This window comes from Electrona antarctica, assembly GCF_951216825.1.
Source record: "Electrona antarctica genome assembly, chromosome: 1".
Taxonomy (NCBI): domain Eukaryota; kingdom Metazoa; phylum Chordata; class Actinopteri; order Myctophiformes; family Myctophidae; genus Electrona; species Electrona antarctica.
In genome coordinates, this window is record NC_136806.1 from 60144690 (window position 1) to 60172222 (window position 27533).

At 42.9% G+C, this 27533-nt stretch overlaps 2 protein-coding genes across 2 annotated transcripts in view; one reads left to right on the forward strand and one right to left on the reverse strand.

Annotated features, from left to right (window-relative positions):
• tmtops3a (teleost multiple tissue opsin 3a) overlaps positions 1 to 4411 on the reverse strand; it is a gene marked incomplete at both ends in the record, with an annotated part of 145983 nt that extends 141572 nt beyond the window's left edge. The window contains 2 exons of the mRNA XM_079511780.1: positions 793 to 1121; positions 4027 to 4411. Of these exons, the coding sequence (XP_079367906.1) occupies positions 793 to 1121; positions 4027 to 4411 (714 nt within the window). The remainder of the gene's footprint in view (positions 1 to 792; positions 1122 to 4026) is intronic.
• Positions 4412 to 17947: 13536 nt separating this feature from the next.
• Positions 17948 to 22280, forward strand: LOC306938798 (uncharacterized protein). The gene is made up of 8 exons (XM_079523116.1): positions 17948 to 18077; positions 18931 to 19207; positions 19316 to 19655; positions 19760 to 19943; positions 20127 to 20372; positions 20494 to 20668; positions 20755 to 20903; positions 21545 to 22280. The coding sequence occupies exons 3-8, from the start codon at positions 19608 to 19610 to the stop codon at positions 21643 to 21645; spliced, it is 903 nt and encodes a 300-aa protein (XP_079379242.1). The 5' UTR covers positions 17948 to 18077; positions 18931 to 19207; positions 19316 to 19607; the 3' UTR covers positions 21646 to 22280.
• Positions 22281 to 27533: the final 5253 nt, after the last annotated feature.

Genomic DNA, 27533 nt, shown 5'->3' on the forward strand with positions numbered 1-27533 from the left:
ATATGCTATACTGTATATGTGCAAAAGCTACTTCATAATTTGGACTGGAAGTTGCAGATCAGCCTCAAGAGCCAAATGGAAAGGCATAACCTTTTCTATCTCTGTTAGCATTAAAGCATGCAGGAGAATTGTACTGGAAGCCACCAGGCCCTCCTACTGCGCCACTGTTGCTTAGCAATTTGGTGATGTGTTTGAAATTAAATAAGATAAAAACAAACCAATCCACGGTATCCACCTGGAGCTCGTATTCTTATAATTTGAAAACCTTTCCTGGGGCCTCTTCATTTACTTAATCCTTTTGGATCCCACCTTTTTGTTAACTCAAATGTATAAGTTAATCTTCTGCTATAGGTGTTGTAGATTCTATAGTACTGTATGTTTTAGGTGCTCCATCTCATTGTCACCACTTTCAATTTGTTCGTGTGAGCCAGGTTTTAGTTCATAAGGGGAAACTAGGCATGGAATTGGGATTCTATGATTTATAATTTCAAACATTACCTGTTAAAAAAGCGCTATAAATAATAACCATATGGATCTGGGTCTAATCTGTAAAAATACACCTGCTTCTATGCATTGAGTTCACGTTCTGATTACACATTTTGCTGTTGTCAAACAAGGAATTCTTAGTAATCCCTGAGGTCTTGATCCAGCAGTTGTAAATGTGGTGTCAATGTGTTGTTGTTGGCACACACGTTGCACTATAGAAGAAACGAAAATGTCCCCTGCCAATACAACATTGCATCGTCAACAAAATAATAACATACCACACTTGATGGGTGCAAACTAACTCACCCTCCTGATGGTCATCAGGATTCGGCTGTAGCAATACACCATAAGCAGAAGGGGAAGCAACAGGCAGAAGATGAACAGACACAGCACGTAGGAGACGCTGGCGACGGAGCGCACGTGCCACTGGACCGAACACGTGGTCCCGGGCCCCTCGGGCCCGTAGCTGCTCCAGCCCAGGAAGGGCGGCAGGGTCCAGAGGAGAGAGTAGAGCCAAGAGGTCCCCACGCACAGCCACGCCTTCCTGAAGTTGGAGACGTCCACCTGGCTGGAGCACAGCACGGCGGTGTAGCGCTCATAGGACAGCATGGCTAAGGACACCAGCGACACAATCCCTGGAAGCAAGAAAAGCGTCAACGCGGGTTACTCATATTGCTGTGGTTAAAGTCGATAGTCTAGCGTTATATATCAGCCAGTTGTGGGCGAAGTACTCGACCCCCAGAGTGTGAGGGTGAGGGAGAGAGAGGCTGAAGCAGGAACTCCTGTTACACTCCATAACCCCCGGCCAATGTGTATACCGCAACTTGAATCTTTACGACACGTTGTCAGCCAGTATATAAACCCCAGCAACAAACAAGCTATTTCGCTGAATTGTTGTTGTTGAAGGTATTTGTCACTGTACATTTGCCCATGCGTGATAGTTGTCCTGCATCCGATCCCTATAACTATTTCTAGGAACAGTGGGGTGCTGTTACAGCACCCAGGGAGCACTTAAGTGGTTGCGTGTCTTGATCAGGGACACTTTGACGCAGACACGGTGGGCGGCGTCTGGCGGACGAACCGGCAATTCCCAGAAGAACTCGTGTCTCTACACACTCAGCTTGTATGTTTCTTTAAACATTATGTTGTAATTTAGCTATTGAAAAATAGCAGATCTACAAGCTCATAGCGCGCCACCGAGTGGCGCGCTACGAGCTTGTAGGTCTGCTATTTTTGAAAACTGCTGTTTTCTCAAAAATTGAGAAAACTGGAGGATTTAGAAGATTTTTTCTTTTAATTTCAACGTCAGGCCTAAATGGGTTAAATGCGATTTAACCAGCCAGCCAGATGGCACAATTAAGTCATACGAAGGAGGTTTTAATCTGGGGCTAATTTGGGCCTGGCACAGTAGACGAGGGTGTTTAATTACTTGACTATAGTATAGAGAACTTGGGTCCCCATTTTCTTGGTTTAATTGTGCATGCTTCCTTCCACTGCACTTCCACTCATGCATTATACTTGGAGGGGAGTCGCATAATGGATACACTCGCGTTACCCCAGTGGAGTGATTACCCGCAATGAGCTGAATGAACACATTGCAAGTGTCTCATTGCTTTTGGTATTTGAGGAAGAGTGGGTGGCGGTTAACTCCTCCAACTGTTTCTATTTCTGGTTCTTGAGATCCCATGAGTCAACACCGAGCTAGTGGGAAGTATATATAAGCCTATACTGCTTTTTACTTATATTATTATGTTGAGCGTTGACTGTTTGACCTGAGGACGATTCTACAAATGTCTTCTAAATCATGACGAGTTTTCTGAAAAACCTGTGTTTCGTTCTCAAACATTTTCATGTCAAGGACACCCCAAAGATATTGGCCGCCGACCCCCGATCTGAAAATACACTATGTAGTTCCAGGGACCCCTCAGAAAACTTGAGTTAAAAAACGTTCGCTCTGAAAGAATATTCAAAGATTTGCGCCACATTTTCACGATAAAAAAAATAAATAGCAGATCTACAAGCTTGTAGAAAAAAAGCTTCCTTTTCAATAGCTAAAGTATAACATAATGCTTAAAACACCAAAAGGGGTTCCCGCCCCGAATGGGTTGAAGAGACTTTCAAAATGTAATAGACACCAGTGTTGATTTTTGGCAGCAAATTTCTATTTTAGTTTTAGTCATAGTCTCTTGAATAGTTTCCATTTAGTTTTAGTCACATTTTAGTCACCTGGAATGATTTACTGTTAAGTATAGTTTTAGTTGACTAAATATCATGAGATTTTAGTCTACTAAATCTACGGTTGATTTAGTCGACTGAAATGTATTTTGGCGGGCCTCGATGCAGTCGTAATGGCTGATTTTACACTTGCTGAAAATAGCCGATCTACAAGCACACAGCGCGTCGCGCTGCGACGCGTTGTGTGCTTGTAGATAGGCTATTTTCAGCGTGCAACCAAGTGTAAAATGACTTATACTGGATCTCTTGTCCACTAGTCCCTTCCTAACATTTTAGTCTAGTTTTTATTTGTAGCTTATAGTTCTCATTTAGTTTCCATTTAGTTTTCGTCAGTGAAAAAATGTGTAGTCGACGAACATTTTTCGTCTTAGTTTTAGTCGGCGAAAACAACACTGACGGACACGAATAACCTTCAAAGTCCATCATTTATTCTGACCCTGTCCTGAACCCTTAACCATAATTTATAGGCTATATAGGCTACATTATGGATAATTAGTATGGACTTAGAATCTAAGTCTTAGATGGTTATTCGTCTCAACTGCTCAATACTATAAGCTCAAGGAAGGATATTGGAGCTCTTTTTTTGACATAATGGGTTTTAACTTTTAAATCATGCCTTTCTAGATAGGTGTTTAGAGATACCTTGGGCTATTTTTCTGTGTCCTTGTGTCTATTATTCCGATAATGTGGTGCTTGGCGCTGATTTGTCACATAATGCCCCTGCAGGCTTCAACTGAAAATATACTGTCTGTCATACTGTAAATCAAAACACTGCCTATTGTTTCATTTTCAGCAACGCAAATAGCTGAAGTTGATCCTGCACTGCAGTACGAATTCCATGAAGTCCCAAATAATGATGATTTCTTTTGGGCATTTTTATTTGACTTTGTTTGTTTTTGGCTATATAGAAGTGTATATCTGTACGTCTCTAAATGTTATGATGAATTGAACATGGTGGACCCTATTGTAAACACGTGTATAGGCAGCCTATACACGTGTTTACAATAGGGTCCACCATGTTCAATAACCAATTAGCCTATAATAGGCTAATGCCTTATGGTGTCGTCCACATAGCTTTGTATTTGACTTTGAGCTGTGCTTGAAATGTAGGCTGTAATTCTCCAATCTGTTAATAAATACTTCAATCAATCAATCACTCTTATTGTTCCTTTCAATACCTTTTCACGAGTTTGTCAGCAAAACAGCCTACATCTAAACAGTGCACGCATGTTGCTACAAATTATAAAAAGTGGACATAAGTGAACACTCCGTGATCTTAGAATAACATTCGCCCGTTTCACTTACCAAAGAGGGAATTGGCAAAACCATACCACTTGCAGCCGTGGTCTCCAATTAGCCATCGTCCTTGCAGACTCGCGGCGAAGCTGAAGGGGGTCCCGAAGACACACACGAGGATGTCGCTCACGCTGATGTTCAACAGGATCACGTTGATGGGCGTCCGCAGGGAGCGAAACTTCGCGAAGATCAGGAGAACGAGGCAATTGTTGAAGATGCCCAGCACTAGGATGAGACCGAGGAATACTGCCACCACCGTGTGGCCAGTCCGGCTCAGTCCGGCGGAGGAGCCCCCTTGGAGCACCGAGGAGTCGCGAACACTGGCATCGGTGCTGAAGTTGGAGGTGCTGTCCGTGGTGCTTAAATTCCACCCTCGTATTAAGTGGACAACCATAGCACCCTATCCGTACGCTAGGCAATGAGGAGGAGGTCTGTCTGGGCCTCAAGGGGAACAAAGTAACGCTCGCTCTCTCTCTCTCTCTCTCCCCCATTCAAACTCAGTCCTTTCACAACCACGACGCAACGTGCGTTCGGAGTGACGACCCATTTATGGGCTTGAATGCGGAGTTGAGCGCGCCCCCATAACTACTTGGTAAACCTTTTTCTATACTCCCACACACGCACGCATGCACGCACGCACCGACGTGCTTCCAATATGCATATTAAAGCTATAATAAGTGTAGTGCCAGATTTTTGAGGGGCCCCTCCTATATACTACAGCTTTTGTCCACACGCGTCTCATATTTGCCATTGGCAATGAAAGGAGAAATTAGGTCAAATGTCCGCCAAATATGACAAATTTGTGGCAGCACAAACATTAAATGCCATTGACAATGAATGGAACATTTATGTAGACGAGCAAATCGGCTAACCAATAACATCAATTCAGTTGTTCATGACATGATGTATGATGATGTATAATGATAAGAGTGATTCTTTTTTATTACAAGATATATCAGCGAGATGACTGTTGCTGATTATTTACCCTAAACAAACATTAAGTCCATTGGCTGGCACAAATTACATCATCATTACATCATAGCCTATATGCCCAGTTTTGTGTGATCATAATGATGATTTGATTGGCTGATCACCCCATAGCGATGTGATTGGCTGAGCAAAGTAGGCCTACATATTGAGGATAAGATAGAGAAGATGGAGAGAGAGAGAGAGACATTTTTACCTGTACTTTGAGATTTTTACCTCATGTACTTTAGAACATTTTACCTGTACTTTGAGATTTTTACCTGTACTTTAGAACATTTTACCTGCATGTACTTTGAGATTTTTACCTGTACTTTTGGGGGCTAGAGAGAGAGGGGGAGGTAGAGTGTCTAGCAGTGAGAGTGGAGGGGGCCCAAGGGGGCTCGTTAGCCCCATTTTGTTTGAGTGCGGGGGGTCGTTAGCCTCAAACACCAAACAACAACAACAGATCAATACTTTTCTTCAATACTAGAAGAAAATAAAGTTCAGTGTCCCATAGTGGTCATGGTTAGTTTGCCCATTTCAAAGTCCAGCAAAAAATTCATAGAAATGGTCTTCAGTGTCACGTAGTGGTCACTATTTAGTTGCCTTCCCCTACAGCAACTGTGCAACGGTTAGGTTGTCCCTTTCAAAGTCCTTCCATAACTGGGCCAGGTTGGACTCTGTCTACTTAGTCTTCCTTCGCTGGTAACGGCGTAACTGGTTCTCTGAGACCATATGAAGTGCCCTTGAACAAGGCATTGAACCACTACGATGAAATGTGTTCTATGAGCAGGGCCTGGCTGGAAACAAGTTCTTGAGCTTAGCCCAGATACCCTGGGTAAATATAGATTTCATTTCATTTCATTTCATTTCATAGTCGATCAAGAGAGCTTCCTTGTGCAGCAAAGACATAAGCAGATAACTTGGAACGTGTGCTTTGCGATTCAGGCGGTTATGCCAACCTTTTCCACGTCATTGTTGGTCCTGATTGCACATTTGTATACATGGACCAGTGTGACCCATGTAGTCGACAAGTGGTTTCAGCTGCTCTGATGCACCTGATGCATGCATGGCGATTTAACCCATTCTGGGCGGGAACCCCTGTTGGTGTTTAAGCATTATGTCATGCTTTATCTATTGAAAAATAGCAGATCTACAAGCTCATAGCGCGCCACTCGTAGCGCGCCACGAGTGGCGCGCTACGAGCTTGTAGGTCTGCTATTTTTTAAAAGTCACAAAACTTTGAATATATATTTCAGAGCGAACATTTTTAACTAAAATTTGGCTTCTGGGGGGGTCCCTGGAACTACATATTTTGAGATGGGGGTCCGTGGCCCAATGGAGATAATTCTGGGGGTCCTTGACGTGAAAAAAACTCAAAATCAGTGACCATGTCAACGTTGCTCAAATTGGGAGCCAAGTTATGGCTTTGAACACTGCGACGTGGTCACGCTTTCTCCTCAGGGTCATTAGTACAAATACCAGTGGCACTTGCTTTGACATTGTTGCCGTCAGCATCTGCGAGAAAGCCATGCAAGCTGAAAAGCTGTGAGAACGATTTGTTAACAACTTTAAAGGTGCCATCCATAAAGACTTGTTGTACAGACCGGAGCAGGGTAAATGGTGCATCCAAGACGCTTTACATATAGTGCATTACATTCACCCATTCACACACACCGATTGCGGCGGAAGCCATGCAAGGTACCAACCACTGCAACCAGCACATCGGGAGCAATTTGGGGTTCAGTGTCTTGCCCTGCATGGACACTTCGACATGTAGACAGGAGGAGCCGGGATTCAAACCGCCGACCCATGGATCATTGGATGACCCACAGGGCCAGTTGTTTCTCTGTGGCCAATACCAGATGACGCGCACCTTCCTTGGTGATATTCCTGCTGCAGGAAGCCCTCTGGTACATACATGACCAGTATCCAACTCAAAGTTGTACTACACTGGGTCCTTGAGGAGGTTCCAGGTGGTCCCCATGGCTAAATGATGGAGAGTTGGTAACCACATGGACCCTTATAGATCTTTAACTAATGCCAGTGTAAAATAAATGGTTTCAAAGTTGACATAGCAGAATAGCAAAAAGAAAATAGATAGATAGATACTCGGTTGTATGCTGAAAATAGCCCATCTACAAGCTCACAATGCTATAGCAGAGGTGGAAAGTAAGTACATTTACTGTACTTCAGACAGACAGACAGACAGACAGACAGACAGTGGCAAGGTGCCAACCTTGAATGGGGGATGAGCTATTTAGGTAATTTCCAGAACAACAGCTATCTATGGAAATGCATGGTATACAACAACTATTATGGTGTGTAACATGTTCTTTAAAATATGAAAAATATAAACATGGTGGCGAGATATCCACGCTTCGGGGCGAGATATCCACGCTTTCGTGGCGAGATATCCACGCTTTCGGGGCGAGATATCCACGCTTTCGGGGCGTGTTATCCACGGCTTTGCGTCGAGTTATCTTCACTTTCTGAAATTTCCGGGATGACCATTCTTCACTTTTCGCGGGGGCGAGTTGGTAAAGGTGCGACTCGTTTGGTATTCATGATGGTAAGTACGCCCCTCCGCTTCACATGGGTGTTATTGAGAATCACATCCAGTATGAAGTACAAGCAGTGAACTTTGATTAGATTATTACATTGAACTATAGCTATAATTAGCCTATAAGAACTATATGGGAACACTAATAAATCCCTGTCTATTCAGCTGCTATAGGCTATACCACTTGAAGCAAATCACCCCCATGTGCTGTAATTAAAGGTCAAAATAGCAGGCTGCTGCCCTTGAGTGCAACAACAAAATTGTGACTGTGGGGGGCTGGCTATTTAGAGCAGGGGCTAATGAATTTTGGTTTACATATAGAAGTGACGGTGGCATTCAATTGTATAGATGCTGTTTCATCTTGCTTGGGGATTTCTGTCCCCCTTTCCCCTCGCCTATGTCTTTTTGGCACTGGCGGGGAGAAATACATTGACCTAGCTGTTCTAGCAGCAAAGAAATGTATTACCTTACATTGGAAGTCCTCTACCCCTCCTACAGTTTCACACTGGCTAAATGAACTGTCCAGTTCCACTCCATAAAATTCATTATAATATTAAAACCCCTTTAGGCCTGACCTCAACATTTGAAAAAAATCTTCAAAATCCTCCAGTTTTCTGAAATAAATATTTTCACGGTTTTTCAAAAATAGCAGACCTACAAGCTCGTAGCGCGCCACTCGGTGGCGCGCTATGAGCTTGTAGATCTGCTATTTTTCAATAGCTAAATTATAACAATGTTTAAAACACCAAAAGGGGTTCCCGCCCAAAATGGGTTAAGAATAGGCGACAGGACTTTTGGAATGTCTGCAGGCAGCCCCACATGGATTACTTTGCAACTATACCTATATATACCGGTGTAGTTTGGTAGCAAATCTGAACTTGTACTTGAACTGTGATGCGTTGAGACCTTTCCCTCTTCTTCTCCCCCCTCCTTTCTCTCTTGTCTCTCTCTTTTTTTTAAATTATTATTATTATTATTATTATTATTATTACATTTATTATTATTATTTTATTATTATTATTATTATTAATGATTTGTTTATTTCTCATCTATATCAGTTATAGACTCTATATTGTTTGATTATTTTGTATGATGTTTGGCGAGAGGTGCATATTGTAAACTGAAATGTAAAGCATGTTTTTCATGACTGTATGGCACAGCTAGAAGGTCCTGGGTTCGATTCCCGCTCGGGACGCTGTGGGTGCTGGCGGCGTGTTTCCTCCTCCGCGTCATCAGTGTCCATACCCGAGGCGGGGTTGGCGAAAGGGCCTTTCTGTGTGGAGTTTGCATGTTCTCCCCGTGTCCCATAGTATAGGGTAGGTACCCTCACAAAAAACATGCAGTAATCCTGGTCTCTAAACTGCCTCCCCCTGGCCAGACGGGGCGCCTGATGGAGGGGAAAGGAACTGGTTGGAATAACGTGTTCCTTCCACGCGCTATACGTCCAACCAGGGAAACTCCCCCCTGTCAGGTGTAAAGGAGCAACTTGGACACTCAGGCATGAAGGAAGCATGAGTTCAACATTAGATAATTGACACAGGGGTGAAAAATGGGTTACAAAAAAATCGTGGGATAAAAATTGAATTTAAAAAAAGAAGTGAGTCAATTGGGTTTGTGTGTGTGTGTGTGTGGCCCATGTGCGTGCGTGCGTGCGTGCGTGTCATGCATGCGTGGGCGTTTATAGGCCTAAGTGGTGCGAGTGTGCACAGTGCACAGACGTGTGCGCTGTGCCGGCCAGTGTGTGTGTGTGTGTGTGTGTGTTAGGTGCTTGCACATATGCACACATGGCATCAACGCATGGTGTTCTGTGCTCGTACACTATACACTCTCTAATCAGACTCTATCATTTGTTTATCTGTTGGTTCACTAATGTTGTCTTTCTTCTGTTGTAGTGCCTATCTATGCTGCTATGATCTATGCTGCTGGTCTAGAGACTCACCTGTCAATCACTTGGATGCCAAGGTTCAAGGTTCAAGGTTTCTTTATTTTGTCTCCCAAGGGAGAAATGTGTCTTGGACCCCAAGGACCCGCCCTGCAGCATACAGATACAATACAATACAATACAATACAATACAATACACAATAACAGGCACACAGTGACCCGTACAACATTAAAAAACCACACACCAACATACCTAGTGCAAAAGAGGAAGAACATCACCTCATAACCTTCGACCCCTACCCTGTCTGCCCTCTGCAAGGACTCTGTTAAGGAGTGTGATCGACAGAGGGACAAAGGAATGCTTGTACCTATTATATTTGCACGCATGGACCTCGTACCTCCTACCTGATGGCATTAGCCGATATTCAGGGTATAGTACATGGGAGGGGTCAGACACCATTTTCTTAACCTGTCCAATGGTGGCCTGCTCAAAGATGACCTGGGGGGGTGATCGGAGGTGTAGACATACCTATGATCTTCCCTGCCATGTTGGCTAATCTAAGGATCTCAGATTTGTATTTTACAGTTAGGTTTCCAAACCAACTGGTGATACCATACCTTAGAATAGACTCTATACTAGCTCTATAGAAGATCAGCATTATGTTTCTACTTACACCAAAAAGTCTGAGCCTACGGAGAAAATGAAGGCGTTGGTGTACTTTTGCACACATACTTGTCACATGGGAGTGCCAGCTTATATCACAATCCATGTGCACTCCTAGATATTTATAGGAGGTGACCTGTTTGATGTCATGACCATGTATGGTGATCGTGGTGTGGTCACCTATAGACCTGGGATCCACTACAATCTCCTCAGTTTTCCTTACATTAACTTGTAAGTGATGTTCATCACACCAGGTTACAAACCTGTCCACTCCAGTTGTATGGCTACTGGTGTTACCTTCACTTGTGAGTAAACTAAGTATAACAGTGTCGTCAGAGAACTTGACTACACACTGATTGGACTGTGAGCTGACAGTCATTTGTGTATAAGGTAAACAAAAGGGAGGAACTAACTGTCCACTGGGGGGCCCCTGTACTGCTTACTGCTCTATCAGAGAGCGCCAAATTAAATCTCACCTGTTGTGGCCTGTTAGATAGAAAGGAGAAATACCATCTAATCAGAACTGGATTCACCTTTATCTCAGATAACTTACGAAGAAGAATGTCTGGATGGATTGTATCAAAGGCTGAGCTAAAATCAACAAAGAGAAGTCTTGCATATGTTTTTGCTCCCTCTAAGTGCTTCAATACACGGTGTGTTAGTGTGGAAATCGCATCACTAGTTCCCCGATTCCGTGCATATGCAAATTGATGTGGATCTAGTGATCGCTCCGTTTCCTTTCCGAGCTCCTCAGTTAGGATTCTCTCCAGGGATTTGACCACATTGGAGGTTAATGCTACTGGCCGATAGTCATTATTCTCTTGTGGACAGGGCTTCTTTGGGACTGGAACTATAATAGATTTTTTCCAGATTTCTGGCACAGTATAGGTGTCCAAGGATAGCTGAAATAGACGCTGCCATGCAGGAGTTAATTCCTCTGCACACATTCCATCCGGACCTGTTGCCTTGTTGGTCAGCATAGATTTAAACACCTTAGTTACAGAACCTGGGTCTATTGTTATCCCGACATCATTATATGGTAGAGCATTTAATACATCCCAGCATTCTCTGACAGTATCAGTCTCAAACCGCATGAAGAACTCATTTAGCTCATTTGCCCTTGCGCTCTCATTCTGAGCTTCTTAGTGGGTTCCATGTTTGTCATTTTCCTAATAGAGTCCCATAGTCTCTTGATGTTGGAGTTAGCTAACTGCTGCTCTGCACGCTCTTTATGCTGCCTCCTGGATTCTGCCACACCCTGTGTCAGCTGTTCCTTGTTGAGTGATTAGTAGCAGGCTATAAAGAGGAGCTGTGGAGAGCAGCTCATTGTCTCCCCAACACCCAACTTGAATAGTTGTGTTCCCTTGCTTTCTGTCGATAAGTATTCGTAAGTATTCGTTTGCTGTTTGGTTTCTGGTTAGTTTAGTTCTTATTTTGGTTTTGGTCGTTTATGGGGAGTCTGGGGACTCCGACATGCACATAGTGCATAGCTCCCCAGGCTCCCCCACTTATTAGTTCACCAGCCCATATCTTTGTTTGTTGTTTAGGATGCCTAGTTTATCATGTATTGTTTAGGGCATTTATTAAGTTAACCCCTTTATTTATTCAGCTATTCAGTGTTCTCTTGTGTGTTGCATTCCTGGCTTGTTTGGGGTTCAGTGTCTGATATTTATTGCCCGATATTTTTGGTAAACTTTTAACCTGACTTTGTGTCCTTATGTCATGGTCCTTGGTGTTCGAGCCAATTTTAAAGGGCCGTGTGTGTGTGTGTGTGTGTGTGTGTGTGTGTGTGTGTGTGTGTGTGTGTGTGTGTGTGTGTGTGTGTGTGTGTGTGTGTGTGTGTGTGTGTGTGTGTGTGTGTGTGTGTGTGTGTGTGTGTGTGTGTGTGTGTGTGTGTGTGTGTGTGTGTCATTTTAAGTGGCATGTGTTCTGAATGCTGTGCCGTCCTGTTTGGGTTGTAATCAGTTGCAGGTATGAATGCTACATGGAGGCAGGCATGCATGTGTGTACACACACAGTCACTTGTAGAAGCGGCTGGCACCATGAAAATAAACCACTGACAATCACCAGATTGTCGTCCGTCAGAATATACTCGATTGCAATAATGCTAGGTTGAATTGGATGGGCTGGAGCCTGGAGGAGGGGCTCATTTTGTTTCACTCTCACACACGCGCCAACAGCATTAGCGCATGTTGAGCGGAAGTCAACAAGTGCCATCTGACTTGGCAAGTCATGCAGGTTTTCGCAGGTTTTCGCAGCTGCACATGAGGACATTGAGACAAACACAACAAGCTTTACGCCCATTTTCTAATCTCATGTGGTTAGACTCACCTTCTTACGGAGTTAACTTGCATGCTCAAGTTACTAACTTGCGTTCTCAAGTTTTATTTAATTTTATAGGAGCTATCGGATATCGGTTTGAGGCGTGACTGCTTAAATCACCTAGTTACGGCCCATGTTAAATTCTAATAAAACTTATTAAATTGGTGCATGCAAGTTTTTCGGATTGAGGAAAAACCAGTAGGCTACAATAGCTATCTAATGTCCCTTTTAAGGGGTGCGCACGAGTTAGTTAACTGGGTGTTAAGTTACTCGAAAATGGCAATACCATACTGGGAAATGTTCTCATCAAAATAAATGAGTCATTTATGTCTCTACTGCCATTGTGCCCCTTGAGATCCCTGTATAAATCTCTTCCGGGCTGGTCAATGGTGTCTGACTCACTGTGGCCTGCATGAACACTTACCCTTTCAAAGAATCTCTAAGAAGAGAATACCATGGCACTCACGGAACACTTAATCCTACTCCTACTCCTCTTCTGCATTTTGAAACACTGGTCGATAGCCAATCATCACTTCTGAGCATCCTGAGATCAGGCCTTGTTAGTACTAACACAAGGAGAACAAAAATGTCTTCTACATCCTGATAGTTTTCTGAAAAAGCTATGTTTCTATGTCATTCGTTCTTCGATTTTTCAAATAGCAAGCTCGTAGCGCGCCACTCGGTGGCGCGCTATGAGCTTGTAGATCTGCTATTTTTCAATAGCTAAAGCATAACATAATGCTAACACCAAAAGGGGTTCCCGCCCAGAATGGGTTAAGGCTCAGGACATAATGGGTTCATAATAATCCATGCCTAATGTCCATGAAAATGTATATGTTTATGTGGCCACGTACTGTATGTGGCCTCTCTGTTTTCTGTCTGTTTAGAGCAGGGGTGCCCACACGTTTTTTAATTGAGAGCTACTTTCAAAATGACCAGCTCAACAAGATCTACCCACCAAAAAAATGCTAAAACAGTTTATAAATGTACCTGAGGGGGCTTTGGAATAGCGGCTCTGGCTTTACAAATGTCCTGGAATAGGACATTTTATTTTTTTATTTTAAATTATATATATTTTTAGGAGCATGCCATGTGGTCTACCTGCAGAGCCTTTGTGATCTACTCTAAATAGTTGAGTGGGTTCAGTGAAATCTGTGTTGGGTAATGACCATAACAAAGAATACAATACAGACACTCTGACTGCTGGGCTGGTGTTGCCATTCAGCTGAGAGGCAGGAACATTGACAGTCTCACCGACACCTTGGTCAGAACAAAAGCCATTGATGTGCAAAATGGTTGATTACTGATAGTTTAAGACAGGCCTTTGCCCTCAGTGTAACTTTAGAGTGTCCGCCCTGATATCGGGAGGCATGGGGTTCGATCCCCCGGGCAGGTCATACCAACCACTCTAAAAATGGGACCCAATAGACTAGAGCGTCGCAGTCCCGCCCCCTACCAGGGCCCAGGAAATGATTCTCCGTTCATTTTCCTCATAGACATTTCAGAAAGTATTTATTTAAAGACGTTTACGCCGCGGACAAAGCCAACTCGAGTCGTGACAAATCATGACAACAAACACAATTTTTTTTTGGGCCGAACAAATAATTAGAAAGAAGAAAAAAAACGGCAGGTTACAACACTTTTTTTGTTGTTTTTCTTCTTTGTAATTATTTGTTTGGTCCAAAATATTGTTTGTGTTGTCATGAGTTGTCACGACTCGAGTTGGCTTTGTCCGCGGCGTAACCGTCTTTAAAGGAGCTATAACATAAAATTCAACTTTTTTTAATTTTTGTTTTTTTTGGGCTCCCCTATGTATTTTCTATCTCCACAAAGACTCATTTTTGAACAATCAGTCATTCTCAACCTACATGGGATTGTATGTAAATTGCATGTATAGACGGCTCGTTTGATTCGGCCCTCATGTTTACGTCTGGGCTGCAGCCCTGTTTTGCATAATCCCCGCCCCCTCTTCAGTTCTCCCCTGCCCCTCAGCTCTCCTCCAGAGAAAAAGTTTGTTGTTGATCGGCGCCATTACTGCCTGGATGTACGCGACTTGATTGAAAATTTTATTAACAGTTTGCAGAATTACAGTACATTTCAAGCACAAACTCAATACAAAGGCTGTTAACTGTGAGTGGACGACCCAATTAAGCATTACACTTGTTTACAAGAGGGTCCACCATGTTCAATTCATCAAAACATTTAGAGACGTACAAATAGACACTTCTATATAGACAAAGAACAGTACAGGAATTCATCATAATGGAGGTAAAAAGGGAACAGAAACATATACAGTGAGGGGAAAAAGGGGGGGCGGTGGGGGGGGATTCAGATTTTACGGGGGCCAGTTTCGAATTGCAACCATCCGTAGGTGCCCTTTGAGAGCGGTTTTGAAGGAGTCAAGGGATTCGCATGTCTTAATGACTGTTGGTAGGGCGTTCCACATTTTGGTGGCATAGGAGCGAAAAGAATTTAGTCCCTTGTTTGTGCCGAATCTGGGTTGAACATGATTCGTTGCACTCCCTCTGGTGTTGTGGGTGTGGACTTCGTTAACATTAAGGAAGTATCTACACAGGTACATGGGTATCTTGGTGGAGTATCGAATCTTGTGGACCAGACCCATTGCAAGATGCTGTACTCTGTCGCCGACCCTAAGCCATGCCAGTCTGTCAAAGTGGGCAGGGGTGAGGTGGGTTCGGGGGGTGAGGCCAAGTAGGAGCCTGACCAGTTTGTTTTGAGAGGTCTGGAGCCTAGTTTTAAGGGCCTTTGAGGTGCTGTGGTACCAGGAGGTGCATGCATAGTCAAAGAAGCCTTGTACAAGGGCTCCTGTTAAGGTCTTCAAGGTGTTTTTGTCGACCAGTGAGGAGATCCTGTAAAGGAATCTTGTTCTTTGGTTGACTTTTTTGATTACGTTGGTGGCCATTTTATCACCGGAAAGATTAGCCTCCAGGATGGAACCTAGGTAGGTAATTTCATCTTTACGTGTGATAACATTGTCACCCACTCTAACCAAGAAGCCATTTGCCTTGCTGAGATTACTATTAGATCCAAAGAGAATGGATTCAGTTTTTCCCAGGTGTAAAGATAGTTTGTTATCAGCGAGCCAGGTGCAGATTCTACCGAGTTCAGAGCTGAGGGCATTTTCAACCTGCAGTTTGTCCCTGTCCGAGACCAGCAGTGCCGAGTCATCTGCGAACAGGAACAAGTTGCAGTCACAAGCTGAAGTCATGTCGTTAACATATATTAGGAACAGTAGAGGCCCTAGTATGCTTCCTTGTGGAACGCCACAGCTCACTGGGAGGGGGGGGGGACAGTGTTCCGTTCACTTCCACCATCTGTGCTCTCCCCTCCAGGTAGGATTGCATCCAGCTCACTGATGTGCTATCGAAACCAATTGCTTTTAGCTTGTTAACCAGTATGGAGTGGTTCACTGTGTCAAAAGCCTTTTGGAGGTCCAGCTTGACCATGCCGCAGTATTTGCCAGCGTCCACCTCTTGTTTGATGTGGTCGCTCAAATAGAGAAGGCATGTGTCAGTGGAGTGGGATGTTCTGAAGCCAGATTGGAACTCGTACAATAATGTATTAGTGGCAAGATACTTTTCAACCTGTTCATAGACTATTTTTTCCATCACTTTCGAGATGGAGCTTAGAATAGAAATAGGGCGGTAGTTGCCGGGGTCTAATTTACTCCCTTTCTTGACTAAAATATAACATGTCTAAACCTAAGAGTAAATCATCTGTAAGGATTCATAAATGTGCAGTTATAGACTGTATCAACCCAAGCGTTAACACTCATACAATTCCTGCCCACGAAGACATAAAAGCGGAATGGCTTAACTTTATTTTTAATGGAAGCGTTCCTTCTGTGATCAAGCCAAATTTGTTTGTGTCAAAATCACTTTACCGTGGATGCTTATGAAAACTTGGGGATGCATATGGCTGGTTTCGCAGCAACCAGGCGTTTGAAGCGGGGATCAATACCAACAATCCGCCATTTAAATGTAAGTACTTTATAATATTTCCTGTGTTAACTTTGTGTGCTGTTTTGTAGTGATAATTCGACACAGTGTTGTGTCCGTCTTAGCCCTGGTCCTAGTCCAAGAGCCCTGGTCGCTGTAAGCACTGGACCAGGGCTATGTCCGTCTGTGTTGGAGATATCATAAACGTTGCGTCGCTCTCTATTCTCTAACCTTACATTGAGATTGAGCTAACTGTTTGACTCACTGTAAGCACTGAACTGGCTGGGTCTCCTGGGTCTGGTGACTGGTCTGTCTTTCAGACCGACTCCAGGATAGTATATAGTAGGCCTACTGTCGCCGTGATTATTCATTTCTTTCTTCTTTGGAAATGTAAATTGTAAACACACAAAGTCATTGCTTCAAAGCATGACGGTAAAGACTGATCACCCCCTGTGCATTCCTTGCTATTGTCTTTAATCTCTCCTCAAAGTGCCAGTGTGGCACCCTGTGCACTCTAATCTCTGCATTTATTTGTTTTTACATAGAAACTATTTTAGCAATTGTCCCACATACGTCTACTATCTTTTAGTTACTCCGTATATATTCGTTTTTTATCCCCATAAATACAGAATTAAAATGATTGGCTGTTGTGTATTTTTATACTACAGGTGGCAACAATATCACAGGAGTCTCAGCCACCCACATCAGGTGCATTGCTGAGAAGAATGGAGAACTTTAGTTCACAGACTAAGCCTGACACACGTACATATGGCACACAGCTGTCATTGAGGAAACCAAAGTTTCGCAGCATTGGTAGGTTACCATTATATCATGTCCTCTTCAATTCAATTTAGGCAATACACGGACGCAATTCAGGTTGCTTTACAGTAAGGAACACTAGATAATACATCAAATGCATATAAATACTACCTACTATAGGATGGCAGGTACATAACATGCCGTCTACATTACATTTTAGCCGTTGTATATCTTTCTTGTATGGTCGTTGAGCCTAGGGCTAAGATCTATATTTGATAGTGCAGATGTACTAGTATTTTATTTTGTTTTTTTTATTTTATTTTTAGTATTTGATTTTGTCTTTCAGCTACACAGACAGATTCTGGTTGGTCTCCATCACCTCCTCCTAACACAGTGGAATGTGGTGTGAACACAGACCAGACAGGCAGCATCTCACCACCACATTTCCGGTCAACGCCATGTAAGAGGCCAGTGGCGTGCACAGACATTTAGAGGGGCAGGTGCTCAAGTTAAAAAAGGGCACCTTGTGCAGCGCGTGGAACCGGCCGGTTGCCTTAATCCATTTTGGGCGGGAACCCCTTTTGGTGTTAGCATTATGTTATGCTTTAGCTATTGAAAAATAGCAGATCTACAAGCTCATAGCGCGCCACCGAGTGGCGCGCTATGAGCTTGTAGGTCTGCTATTTTTTGAAAAATCAAAAAAAAAAGAAGTTTTTTTTTTTTTTCCTCTTTTCTTCAAAAGGGCACATTGCCAAAAGGGCAGGGGGTGCTCTAGCACCCCCTAGTGTCTATCTGTGCACGCCACTGTAAGAGGCGTAGATTAGATCCTGTGGAAGAAGATGATGAGGACACGATTGAGTCTACCAGTATGGTGGTTGAGGAGTCTGGTTCGGAATACAACCCTGACGAGTCTCTACAGTTCTTACAAGATAGCCAAGATGTGTTGTGAGTAACATATAGGCATCAAATGTTTCTAAACAGCAGCTGCCATATCTAAATAGGAGAGAAACATGTTTTTTTTTTTGTTTTTTTTATTTTATTAGATGCAATTGTGAACAATAGCCAAGTAAGATAAAATACATATCCATTGGCCAATCAAATGGTTCACTGCAGCTCAACAGTCAGTGTGAGGGGTGGTCAGGAGATATCTGTGAGCTCTGCGTTTAAAGGCTTGAAGGCCATTGTCTGTGATGGAGTCCACCACATGCTCTGGTAGGCTGTTCCACACCTGGACAGCAGTGTGGAGAAAAGTTCTGTCCAATGTCCGTGTTTTGGAGCCTGGGGGGTCGAGAGCATGTACTGGTGTGGCTGTGCATTGGCGGGTGTTTCGCCGTCTGGTGTACTGAACAAAACAATAATCTACAATATCTGTACATAATAACAAGTATTTATACAAAAAAGGTACACATTATGTATGCAGCTGTATTCAATATATTACCATGTTTTTGTTCTGGCTTTCTGTAAATCGCTCTGGATTAAGAGCCTAAATTGTAAAGTAGGTGAAGGCATTTTTTTAATTCCATGACCAAACCATGAATACAAAAGATGTTGGAAGGCTAGCCATTTCTAAACTAGCAAGCGTCAAGCAACTTGTTGTGACCTTGAAGATGTGCTTAATTGTTTAACCTTGACAAAATAGAGTTATTTCAGACCAGTTGAATGAATTCAATGATCAAAGGTCATTTCTAAGGTGTGTATGTGGACAAAGGTGTCATTGATAGGGACATTACTGGTATGACTGAGTGTGAACAGTAAGTGAATGGCCTATAAACATGTTTATTGTCTTTTCTTTCTTCAGAGATGTACAGCCCATTCCAGCTCACAAGGAAAAGAAATACATTATTTTTGAGTCCAAACTTATGGAGCTGTTCCAGACTTGTTCAGTGTGCCGGGGGGCATTGGTGGTTTCTTTGAGAAACAAAGGGACCCTACTGAAAGTGTCCTATGAGTGCAGCTACTGTGCCTCAAAAAACTCATGGGAGAGTCAGCCAATCATTGGATCAACTCCAGCCGGAAATGTCCAACTGTCTGCAGCAGTGTACCTGTCTGGGGCATCGTATGTGAAGCTGGAAAAGGTAACTCAATTTTGTCACATGCACGCTATGTTAGTACATTCATTTGGCTTTGACATTTGCGGAACTTGAACATTTGAAATTCAATTTGGATTAATTTGTGTCCTACAGATCTGTAAAGCAATGAATTTGCAGATTCACACATACATGACCTTTTGTCGCCATGCAAAAGGGATGATTGAGCCAGCCATTGTACACACCTGGAGAAACTCCCAGAATGACCTGATCCAGGAACAGAGGCCAGAAAGTGGCATCATACTAGGAGGAGACATGAGGGCTGACATAACCTTTTGACATTATCTTGTTTGTGGTCTTTTCTGTTTTTTGTTATTACATTTAACAATGCATTTATACATGATTTGCTTTTTTCATAGGCCATTGTGCAAAATATGGCAGCTACACCATGATGGATTTGGATAAAGACAAAATCATAGATCTCCAACTAGTTCAGGTGAGTGTAAAATAATGACCTCCCGGTATGTTATGCTTCTCTTATGCTTCTCTTCCATCAATGTTATACCCTTCATTGAAATCAACCTCTTAATTTGTATATAGAGCAATGAAGTTGGCGGGAGCTATCACATGGAGCTAGAAGGCCTGAAGAGAAGCCTAACATTCTTGGACGATCGTGGGATGACAGTGAACTGCATTGTTACTGATCGTCACCCTCAGATCCAAAAGTACCTGAGGGAGGAAGCCAAAATCACACAATTCTATGATGTGTGGCATGTGGAGAAAGGTATTTCCCTATGATGTATAAATGTCTTCTTATAATTGTGCAATCATTTTATGAAGAACTAAAACCTTTCTACTGTATATACCGGTATTTGCTTTTACTGATTTAATCTAAATCCAGTAAAATAACAGATCTAAATAGCTACGTAATAATATGTGACGCTCATGTGACTATTCTACATTTTAGGTCTATCAAAGAAACTGGAGCCGATGTGCAAGAAAAAAGAGTTTGTAAAATTACGTCCCTGGATCCAAAGCATACGCAGACACATGTACTGGACTGCAAAGACATCAAACACGGCGGACATTAGAGCAGCCAAATGGCGGGCCATTGTGAACCATGCTTGTAACAAACACAAGGATGAACCACTTTTCCCAAAGTGCCTGCATCCACCACGTCTTACAAGGGACAAGAAGAAATGGCTCACACCAGGTGTGTTTATAATATTATGGATAAAAACTTCTGCAGATAATTAAACAGAATCAAGCTCATGTCATTGTAAAATGTTTGATTGGAATAATGACATTTCTTATGTTATGTTCATCAATTTTAGGGAGTCCACTTGTCTACAAACTGGACAAGCTGTTGTACAGCAAGAGACTTCTGCTTCTGAAGGACGTGGAGAAACTCAGCCCACACCACCAGACCTCGTCCGTTGAAAGTTATCACAGTGTCATCAAATTTGCACCCAAGAGCGTCGCATTCAAATACATCGGAATGCTTTGCAGGTAAATTGATATGGAAAAATAAAAATAGGGAACCTATTTTTATCTGACCTTCTATGTTTTAGTTTGAATCTCAAATCTGCTTACAGACTCTACCTTGCTGGACTTCATTATAATGAAAATGCGGGCCGGCCTCAGAAGATTGGTCAAAATGGGAAGCCCCAATGGAAGCTGGCCTTCCCAAAGGCCAGGAAAGGCGAATGCAGAGCGAGGCCAATCAAGGTTGATGCCACATTTGGTACGAATTTTTATTCCAAATATAATTATTTATAAAAAAGTACAATAAATTGAAAGTCAAATTACAGAACATACAGTACAGTGCTGGCATTATGGGGAAAGAAATAAAACTATTACACTGCACTCCACACTAGCAGCACTTGCCGTGCAAGGTCAACTACAAGTGGTTACAAACTTGAAGAAATGTAAACAAAATCCTTTGGACTCTAGCAGCATGTCATACAAAAAAAATAATGGCAAATATAAAATTTACAGTGCTGTCACAATAGGAAAAAATAAAACTATTACACTGCACTCCACACTAGCAGCACTTGCCGTGCAAGATCAACTACAAGTTGTTACGAACTTGAGTGAATGAAAGTAACACCATGAAATGTAAACAAAATTATTTCGACTCTAGCAGCATGTCTCACACAAGAAAAATGGCATTACAAACTTGTACAGTATGTGTCAAGAAACTCAAATAACAAAAATAAAATTTGCCATGCAAGGAACTACAAGTAGTTACAAACTTGAGTGGTTGAAAGAAAAAGTAAACAAATTGCTTTTGACTCAGCAGCAGGTCATACAAATATAAACAAGAATGGCCTTACAAACTTGTACAGTAAACAAAAACTAAATGATTTTATTCTCCCCATACAGGTTATGTGGCAGGCTTGATGGACCTTATTTTTGGACACGGTCCTTCTGCAGCCAGAGCCAAATCCGTATGTGGAAGCAGTGAGGGAAATTGTAATACCTGAAGACCTGAATGCTGCATATGACCACCCAGACAGGCAGGAGGTCATCGACAAATATGTGTCAAGGTTTAATCGAGGCAGGGCTGGACTGGGACAAAAATTCGGCCCGGGCATTTTCGCGTGAATTTGGCCCAGACCGGCCCACCACAACCAGCGCGCAGATAGGCAACATAATATTATGTGGCCCCCCCCCTGCACTGCACCGCCGGGGGGGGGTCAGGGGGGGCGCTACCCCAGAATGGCAGCACGCCCGGACCTTTCCTGGTGGCCTGCCGCCTATTGGCCTGCCTGCCTGTCCAAAAAAAAAGAAATGCCCGGTGGCCAGGCCAGCCCTGAATCGAGGGCGTGCGCTCTGAACCCTACATACTGGCCCTGGTCATCGGAGTATTCAATTCGGATGCGGGTCAAGGCACAGGAAGGCAGAGGCACTCGAACTCCACGCCAAGCCGAAAACTCCAAGCCGAAAACCCAACTCACAAACATTCGATATGCCAGATACCTGTAACGCCTGTAACGACAGAATGGGGAAAAAGGGACTTGTTTTTATTTTGTATCTATATGTATCTATATATATTTATGTTTGTGATTGCTTGCCTTGTATTTTAAATTGAGTGGATAATAAAACTTTATAGTAATAATTGGTTATTATCATTGACTTGACTCTTATGGGAATAGCATTTTAATTAGATTTACTGGAATCACTGATTACTGGATAATGTTTACATTTCAGAGCTACATATGTATGTTAGAATGAAGTTTGCGTTCTCATTTCAAATGTCAGTTTATTTGTAAACCAAGTACACGTCTAAAATCAGAACTACTAAAATACTTACTTGTGCAACTCTCCTTGTGTAACTAGAGGACCATAATCTGCATCTAGAGGATCATAATCCATCCCAGGGTGTATGGTGATGCAGTCTGGCGAAGGTCTGTTGTCAAGATGCCTCATACGTGCTCTGACCTATGGGACATTTCACAGTTTTATGGTTGAAATTATAATGAACGGGGTGCAGTGCTTGGTTTAGACTAGTCATTGGTTAAACCAGTCATTAGTCCTACAACTACAACCTATCTCTAACCCTCACCCTAAACCTAACCTCACATGGGGCAGCACACCTAAACCTAACCTTGCACCCCCATAAAACGTATTTTAAGTTGTAACTAGCCTATAAACATTACCTCTGGTATTTCCTGGCAGCATCTGTTCTCCACCTCCGACGCCATGGTTCGACACCTATCACCACATCGGCACCTAAAAAAAAACATTTATTTAAATATACATAAGAATACAAAGACTATACTATGTGTATGAGTGAAAAGAGAAAACATCATATAGGCCTACTTTAAATACACAATGCTTCTCATGTTACAGAATGACTAAAAAACTTACTGAACGGTTAAAATGCATGATTTGGGCTTCTACGATGAAGATGAGCCAACAATTGCACAAGACGATCTGATCACTGGTCTATTCTATTGTTCCCAGATAGTGTACAAATGGACCCTAACGGGTACATTTGGTTCCACATGAAAACACATGAAGCACTGGACTAGAGAGGATAAAATCACGGCACTTTTGTAATTGTATTCTTTTACATTTTTCACCCAGCAACTGTTCCTCACCAAGGCAAGATATGGCCTCTCTAAAATAAAGGCCTATTTATTTTAGAATAACGATCAGGAATGGAGAAAGCCAGCAGCATGAATGCTTTCTCTATGAATGGTAAAACAGCGTTACGTTGATTTATTTATTTATTTAGGTCGTCAGTTTTGGAGCGATAAGCCATATAGTATATGCGACAGTCATAACGTGTAAGATGTCTAAATACTTATTCAATACTTTATTCAATTTGTATTACTTGCTAAACGTTAAACATAGAAACGATTATCATTAGCCAACAATCAACAAATATAATATTATTAGTATTCTAACTTTACCATGATGGTATAGATCCGACTGGCTGTGCAGATCTCAAAGCAGGCTGAACAACAGCTTCATCGTCGGAGGAATCCAATAAATCCCGTTCAGAGTCCGATTGTCGGTCGAATAAAAATGGATAATCCAATAAATCCTTCTCAGAGTCCGATAGTAGGTCGAATGAAAATGGATTTACCGCCATTGTTGGAAAGAGTAAACAAAGTTGGGCGAAAAACAAAAAAATACGTCGACCAGCTCACCAGCAGTGGAAAGGTACAAGTAAAGCGCAGATAAGTGAGCCTGGGACCGAGGCTACAAGTAAAGAAGCTTCGCCAATCACTGCTGCTGCTGTGCCGTTGCCAGGGAGAAATATTATAATGAGTCAAAGGTGTGGGAGGGGAGTACCTGGGATGAGGGTGTGGCGAGGAAAATAATTTGCATACTCATTTGCATGACACCGGGGGCGCAATTGAGGACATAGTGGTACTGCAACTAAAACAGCTTCAGAAGTACAAAAATAAATGTCATATACTGATTATATCAGAGTGGTGATTGAGGCTTAAACCATTAGAAATAAGCTTGAGGGACATATACAATATGATAATAAGTATTAAAAACAAATTTTAATATGCATGTTATACTTTTTGAAATGTCTATGGGAAAAATGCATTGGGATTCATTTCCTGGGCCATGGTAGTGGGCGGGACTGCGGCGCTCTATGGGCTTGTCACTCAGCACCAAGGGTTGGATTGGGGGGTAAGTCCCTGTGACATACTGTACTATAGCGTCATGTCCAGGGTGGTGTACTCCTGCTAGTGTTGTTTTTGGCAGTACATTTGGATTTTAGTTTTAGTCATAGTCTCTTGAAAAGTTTTCATTTAGTTTTAGTCACATTTTAGTCAAGCACCTGGAATGTTTATAGTGGTAGTCTAGTTTTAGTCGACTACGTTTTTTTCCGACTAAATCTACAGTTGATTTAGTCGAACAAAATGTGTTTTGGCGGGCCTTGATGCCATCGTAATGACTGTTTTTTTCACTTGCTGAATATAGCCGATCTACAAGCCCACAATGCGTCACAGCGCGATGCGTTGTGAGCTTGTAGATCGGCTATTTTCAGCCCATGCAACTAATTATATAATGACTTATACTGGATCTCGTGTCCACTAGTCCCTTCCTAACATTTTAGTCTTAGTTTTAGTCATCACAGCTTAGTTTTCATTTAGTTTCCATTTAGTTTTCCTCTGTGAAAAAAGGTAGTCGACGAACATTTTTCGTCTTGGTTTTAGTCATGGCTCGGTCGGCAAGGCTTACTTGTGGAACTAAAAAATCACACGCATGTGAAGTTAGGGGCGCTCTTATCGTCATACATCATCATGATGTAAAATAGACACTATATGCCTATTTGCTCAGACACTGACGTAAAATTCTCCATTCATTGTCAATCGGAATTGTTTGTTTAGGACAAAGATCTAGGCGGGGCTATAGTGCCCCTCAAAAAATGGCCGCCACTGCTATGCTCATAGTCATATTATATCTAACACCACAGTGAGTGACTCGTCATAGTTCATCCATAGTTCTTCTTATACAAACATGGAGAAGATCAGAGTAACAGAGTAACAGAGAAGATAGCAGTAAGGAGGATGAGACTATAGCTGGCCACTGCCACCCACACCAAGAACTCCCGGCCAAAAAGCTAGTACTGTGGTGGGAACCAACACACGGGCATCGATCGAGAGGACGTCCCACACCGACCTACGTGGACGTACTAAAGAAAGATACCGGTGCGGAAAGCACAAAGGAGCTGGCCAGATGTATGGAGATGACTGGAGACCTTAGAGTATATATGAATAGAGACGTCACCCGAGTTCTCCTCCCATCCACTTGCATTAAGTTGCTCAGAAGCGCATGAGGCGATTTCACTCATCCTTCCTTGTAGGAACAGAGTGCATTCTGGGATTGATTGGGCCAAACTCATGAACGCGCTGCCATTGCACTGAAACCGTGTTCACGTGTCATCATGAACGTGCGCAATGATAGTCAACGGACCAGCGCGTTCATGAGTTTGGCCCACGCTGCAATACCAAATTCGGCCACTATGTCCATTGCGCCTCAGGGTTTCCTCCGGGGTGCCGTCTCTATTCATATATACTCTAAGCTGGAGACGCCGATGGAGGGCTCGTCTGAGGACGACGTAGAGAGGTGGAGGTGGAGGGTGGTTGCAAAAACAGAGAAAACTAGAAAAAGTGCCCTTCTGGGCACAGGTCTCCACCAGGAGGATAGGAGTGTGTGTGTGATGTTTGGCAAAATGTTTAGGAGCAATATAAACGTGTGTGTGAGACGCGGCTTGGCCTGTTGTAGCGCCACCATGAGGCTGATTTGAAAACTGTCAAGTGGCATTTCTTCCAAAGCCTAGTGGGAATATGCATGGACAGTTTCACCACAATCGGACGCTGCGTTGAGTAGTTGTGGCGATTTGTACAAAACGGGTACAAAGCGGGCTACTCCTGAAAGGTTTAGAAGCCAATCGTAGCCAATGACGGTGGATTATGAGAAATCAAACAAACCCGTGTTGATCAGATGACTATGAAGAGCATGTGTACCGATTTGCGTGAAATTTGGATAAAATCTGAAGGAGTAATATTAGAAAATGTGTTTTACATAGGTCGGCCTCCTGGTGGCGCTATAAAGAGCAGATGTGAAAAATTCCAGGCAAAGGTTTTTCCTTGGCATACAAGAGTTGGCATACAAAGTTATCCACAGATCCGTGCAGTTAGAGGTAAAACACTTTTCGGCCAGTTATAGCGCCACCTTGAGGCTGAGTTGAAAATGTTCATGTGGCATTTCTTCCTCGGCCTAGTGGGAATGTGTGTGCACAATTTCACGGAAGTCACACAATGTGTTCATGATTTGCAGCATTTTGTTAGAAACTGAGCACTCCTGCGAACTTTGGAAGCCAATCTTAGCCAATCAGGATGGAGTCTGAGAAATCTGAAAGACCTGTTTCGTTGAATGGCTCTAGAGAGACTGCGTGATGTTTGGACAAAATCTGTAGGTGTACTGTCCAAAAACTTGTTTTGCACAAAGCGGCCTCCTGGTGGCGCTATAACAAGCCGTTCTCGAAATTTTGGGGCAGAGGTTCTTCATCGTCGGCATCCAGGGAGTGTGTGTGCAAAATGTGGCATCGACCGGGTTAACGGTGCCGGAGATTAGCTGTTCACAGACGGAAGGACGGACGGACGGACGGACGGACGGACGGACGGACGGACGGACGGACGGACGGAGTGCAAAACATACTCTCTCCCCATGCCTTCGGCCTGGTGGAGACAATTAGAGATCCTGGCTAATACCACGGTTAAAGTTACAGACATATAAGAGTTAGAATGGAGCAGGAATGAAACCCATCCTTCTGGCCAAGTGCCAGCTGAGCCAGACATGCTGTAGCACAAGAGAGAACGCCGCCAGATTGTTCTCTAAACGGATATCGGCTCACATGGCCTTGGTGTGTCCTGAACGACACTATAAAGTGTTCCGCCTCAGTCTGTCTCAAATTGCTGGCGTCCTGAGGGATCCGTTTTCACAAAGATGACCATATGCTGTGTTAAGCCATTTTGGACTGAGGTCGATAAAAAAAAAGGCTTCTAAATCCTAACTTTTTTCTGAAAAACCCATGTTTCTATGTCAGTGGTGCTCAACCTTTTTCATGTCAAGGACCCCCAGAATTATCTCTATTGGGCCACGGACCCCCATCTCAAAATATGTAGTTCCAGGGACCCCCCAGAAGCAAAGATTTTAGTTTAAAAATTTCGCTCTGAAATATATATTCAATGATTTGCGCCACATTTTAACGATTTTTCAAAAATAGCAGACCTACAAGCTATTTTTCAATAGCTAAATTATAACATAATGTTTAAAACACCAAAAGGGGTTCCCGCCCAAAATGGATTAATTGCACACACACAGTGTTGTGGTTGTT

Bases quoted from the DNA above. Each gene is read 5' to 3' on its own strand.
- LOC306938798 (XM_079523116.1), top strand. From the start codon at position 19,608: ATGATGGATTTGGATAAAGACAAAATCATAGATCTCCAACTAGTTCAG. The intron at 20,373-20,493 runs GTGTGTTTATAA...CATCAATTTTAG, and splicing joins GAAGAAATGGCTCACACCAG to GGAGTCCACTTGTCTACAAA. The intron at 20,904-21,544 runs GTACGAATTTTT...CTCCCCATACAG, and splicing joins CAAGGTTGATGCCACATTTG to GTTATGTGGCAGGCTTGATG.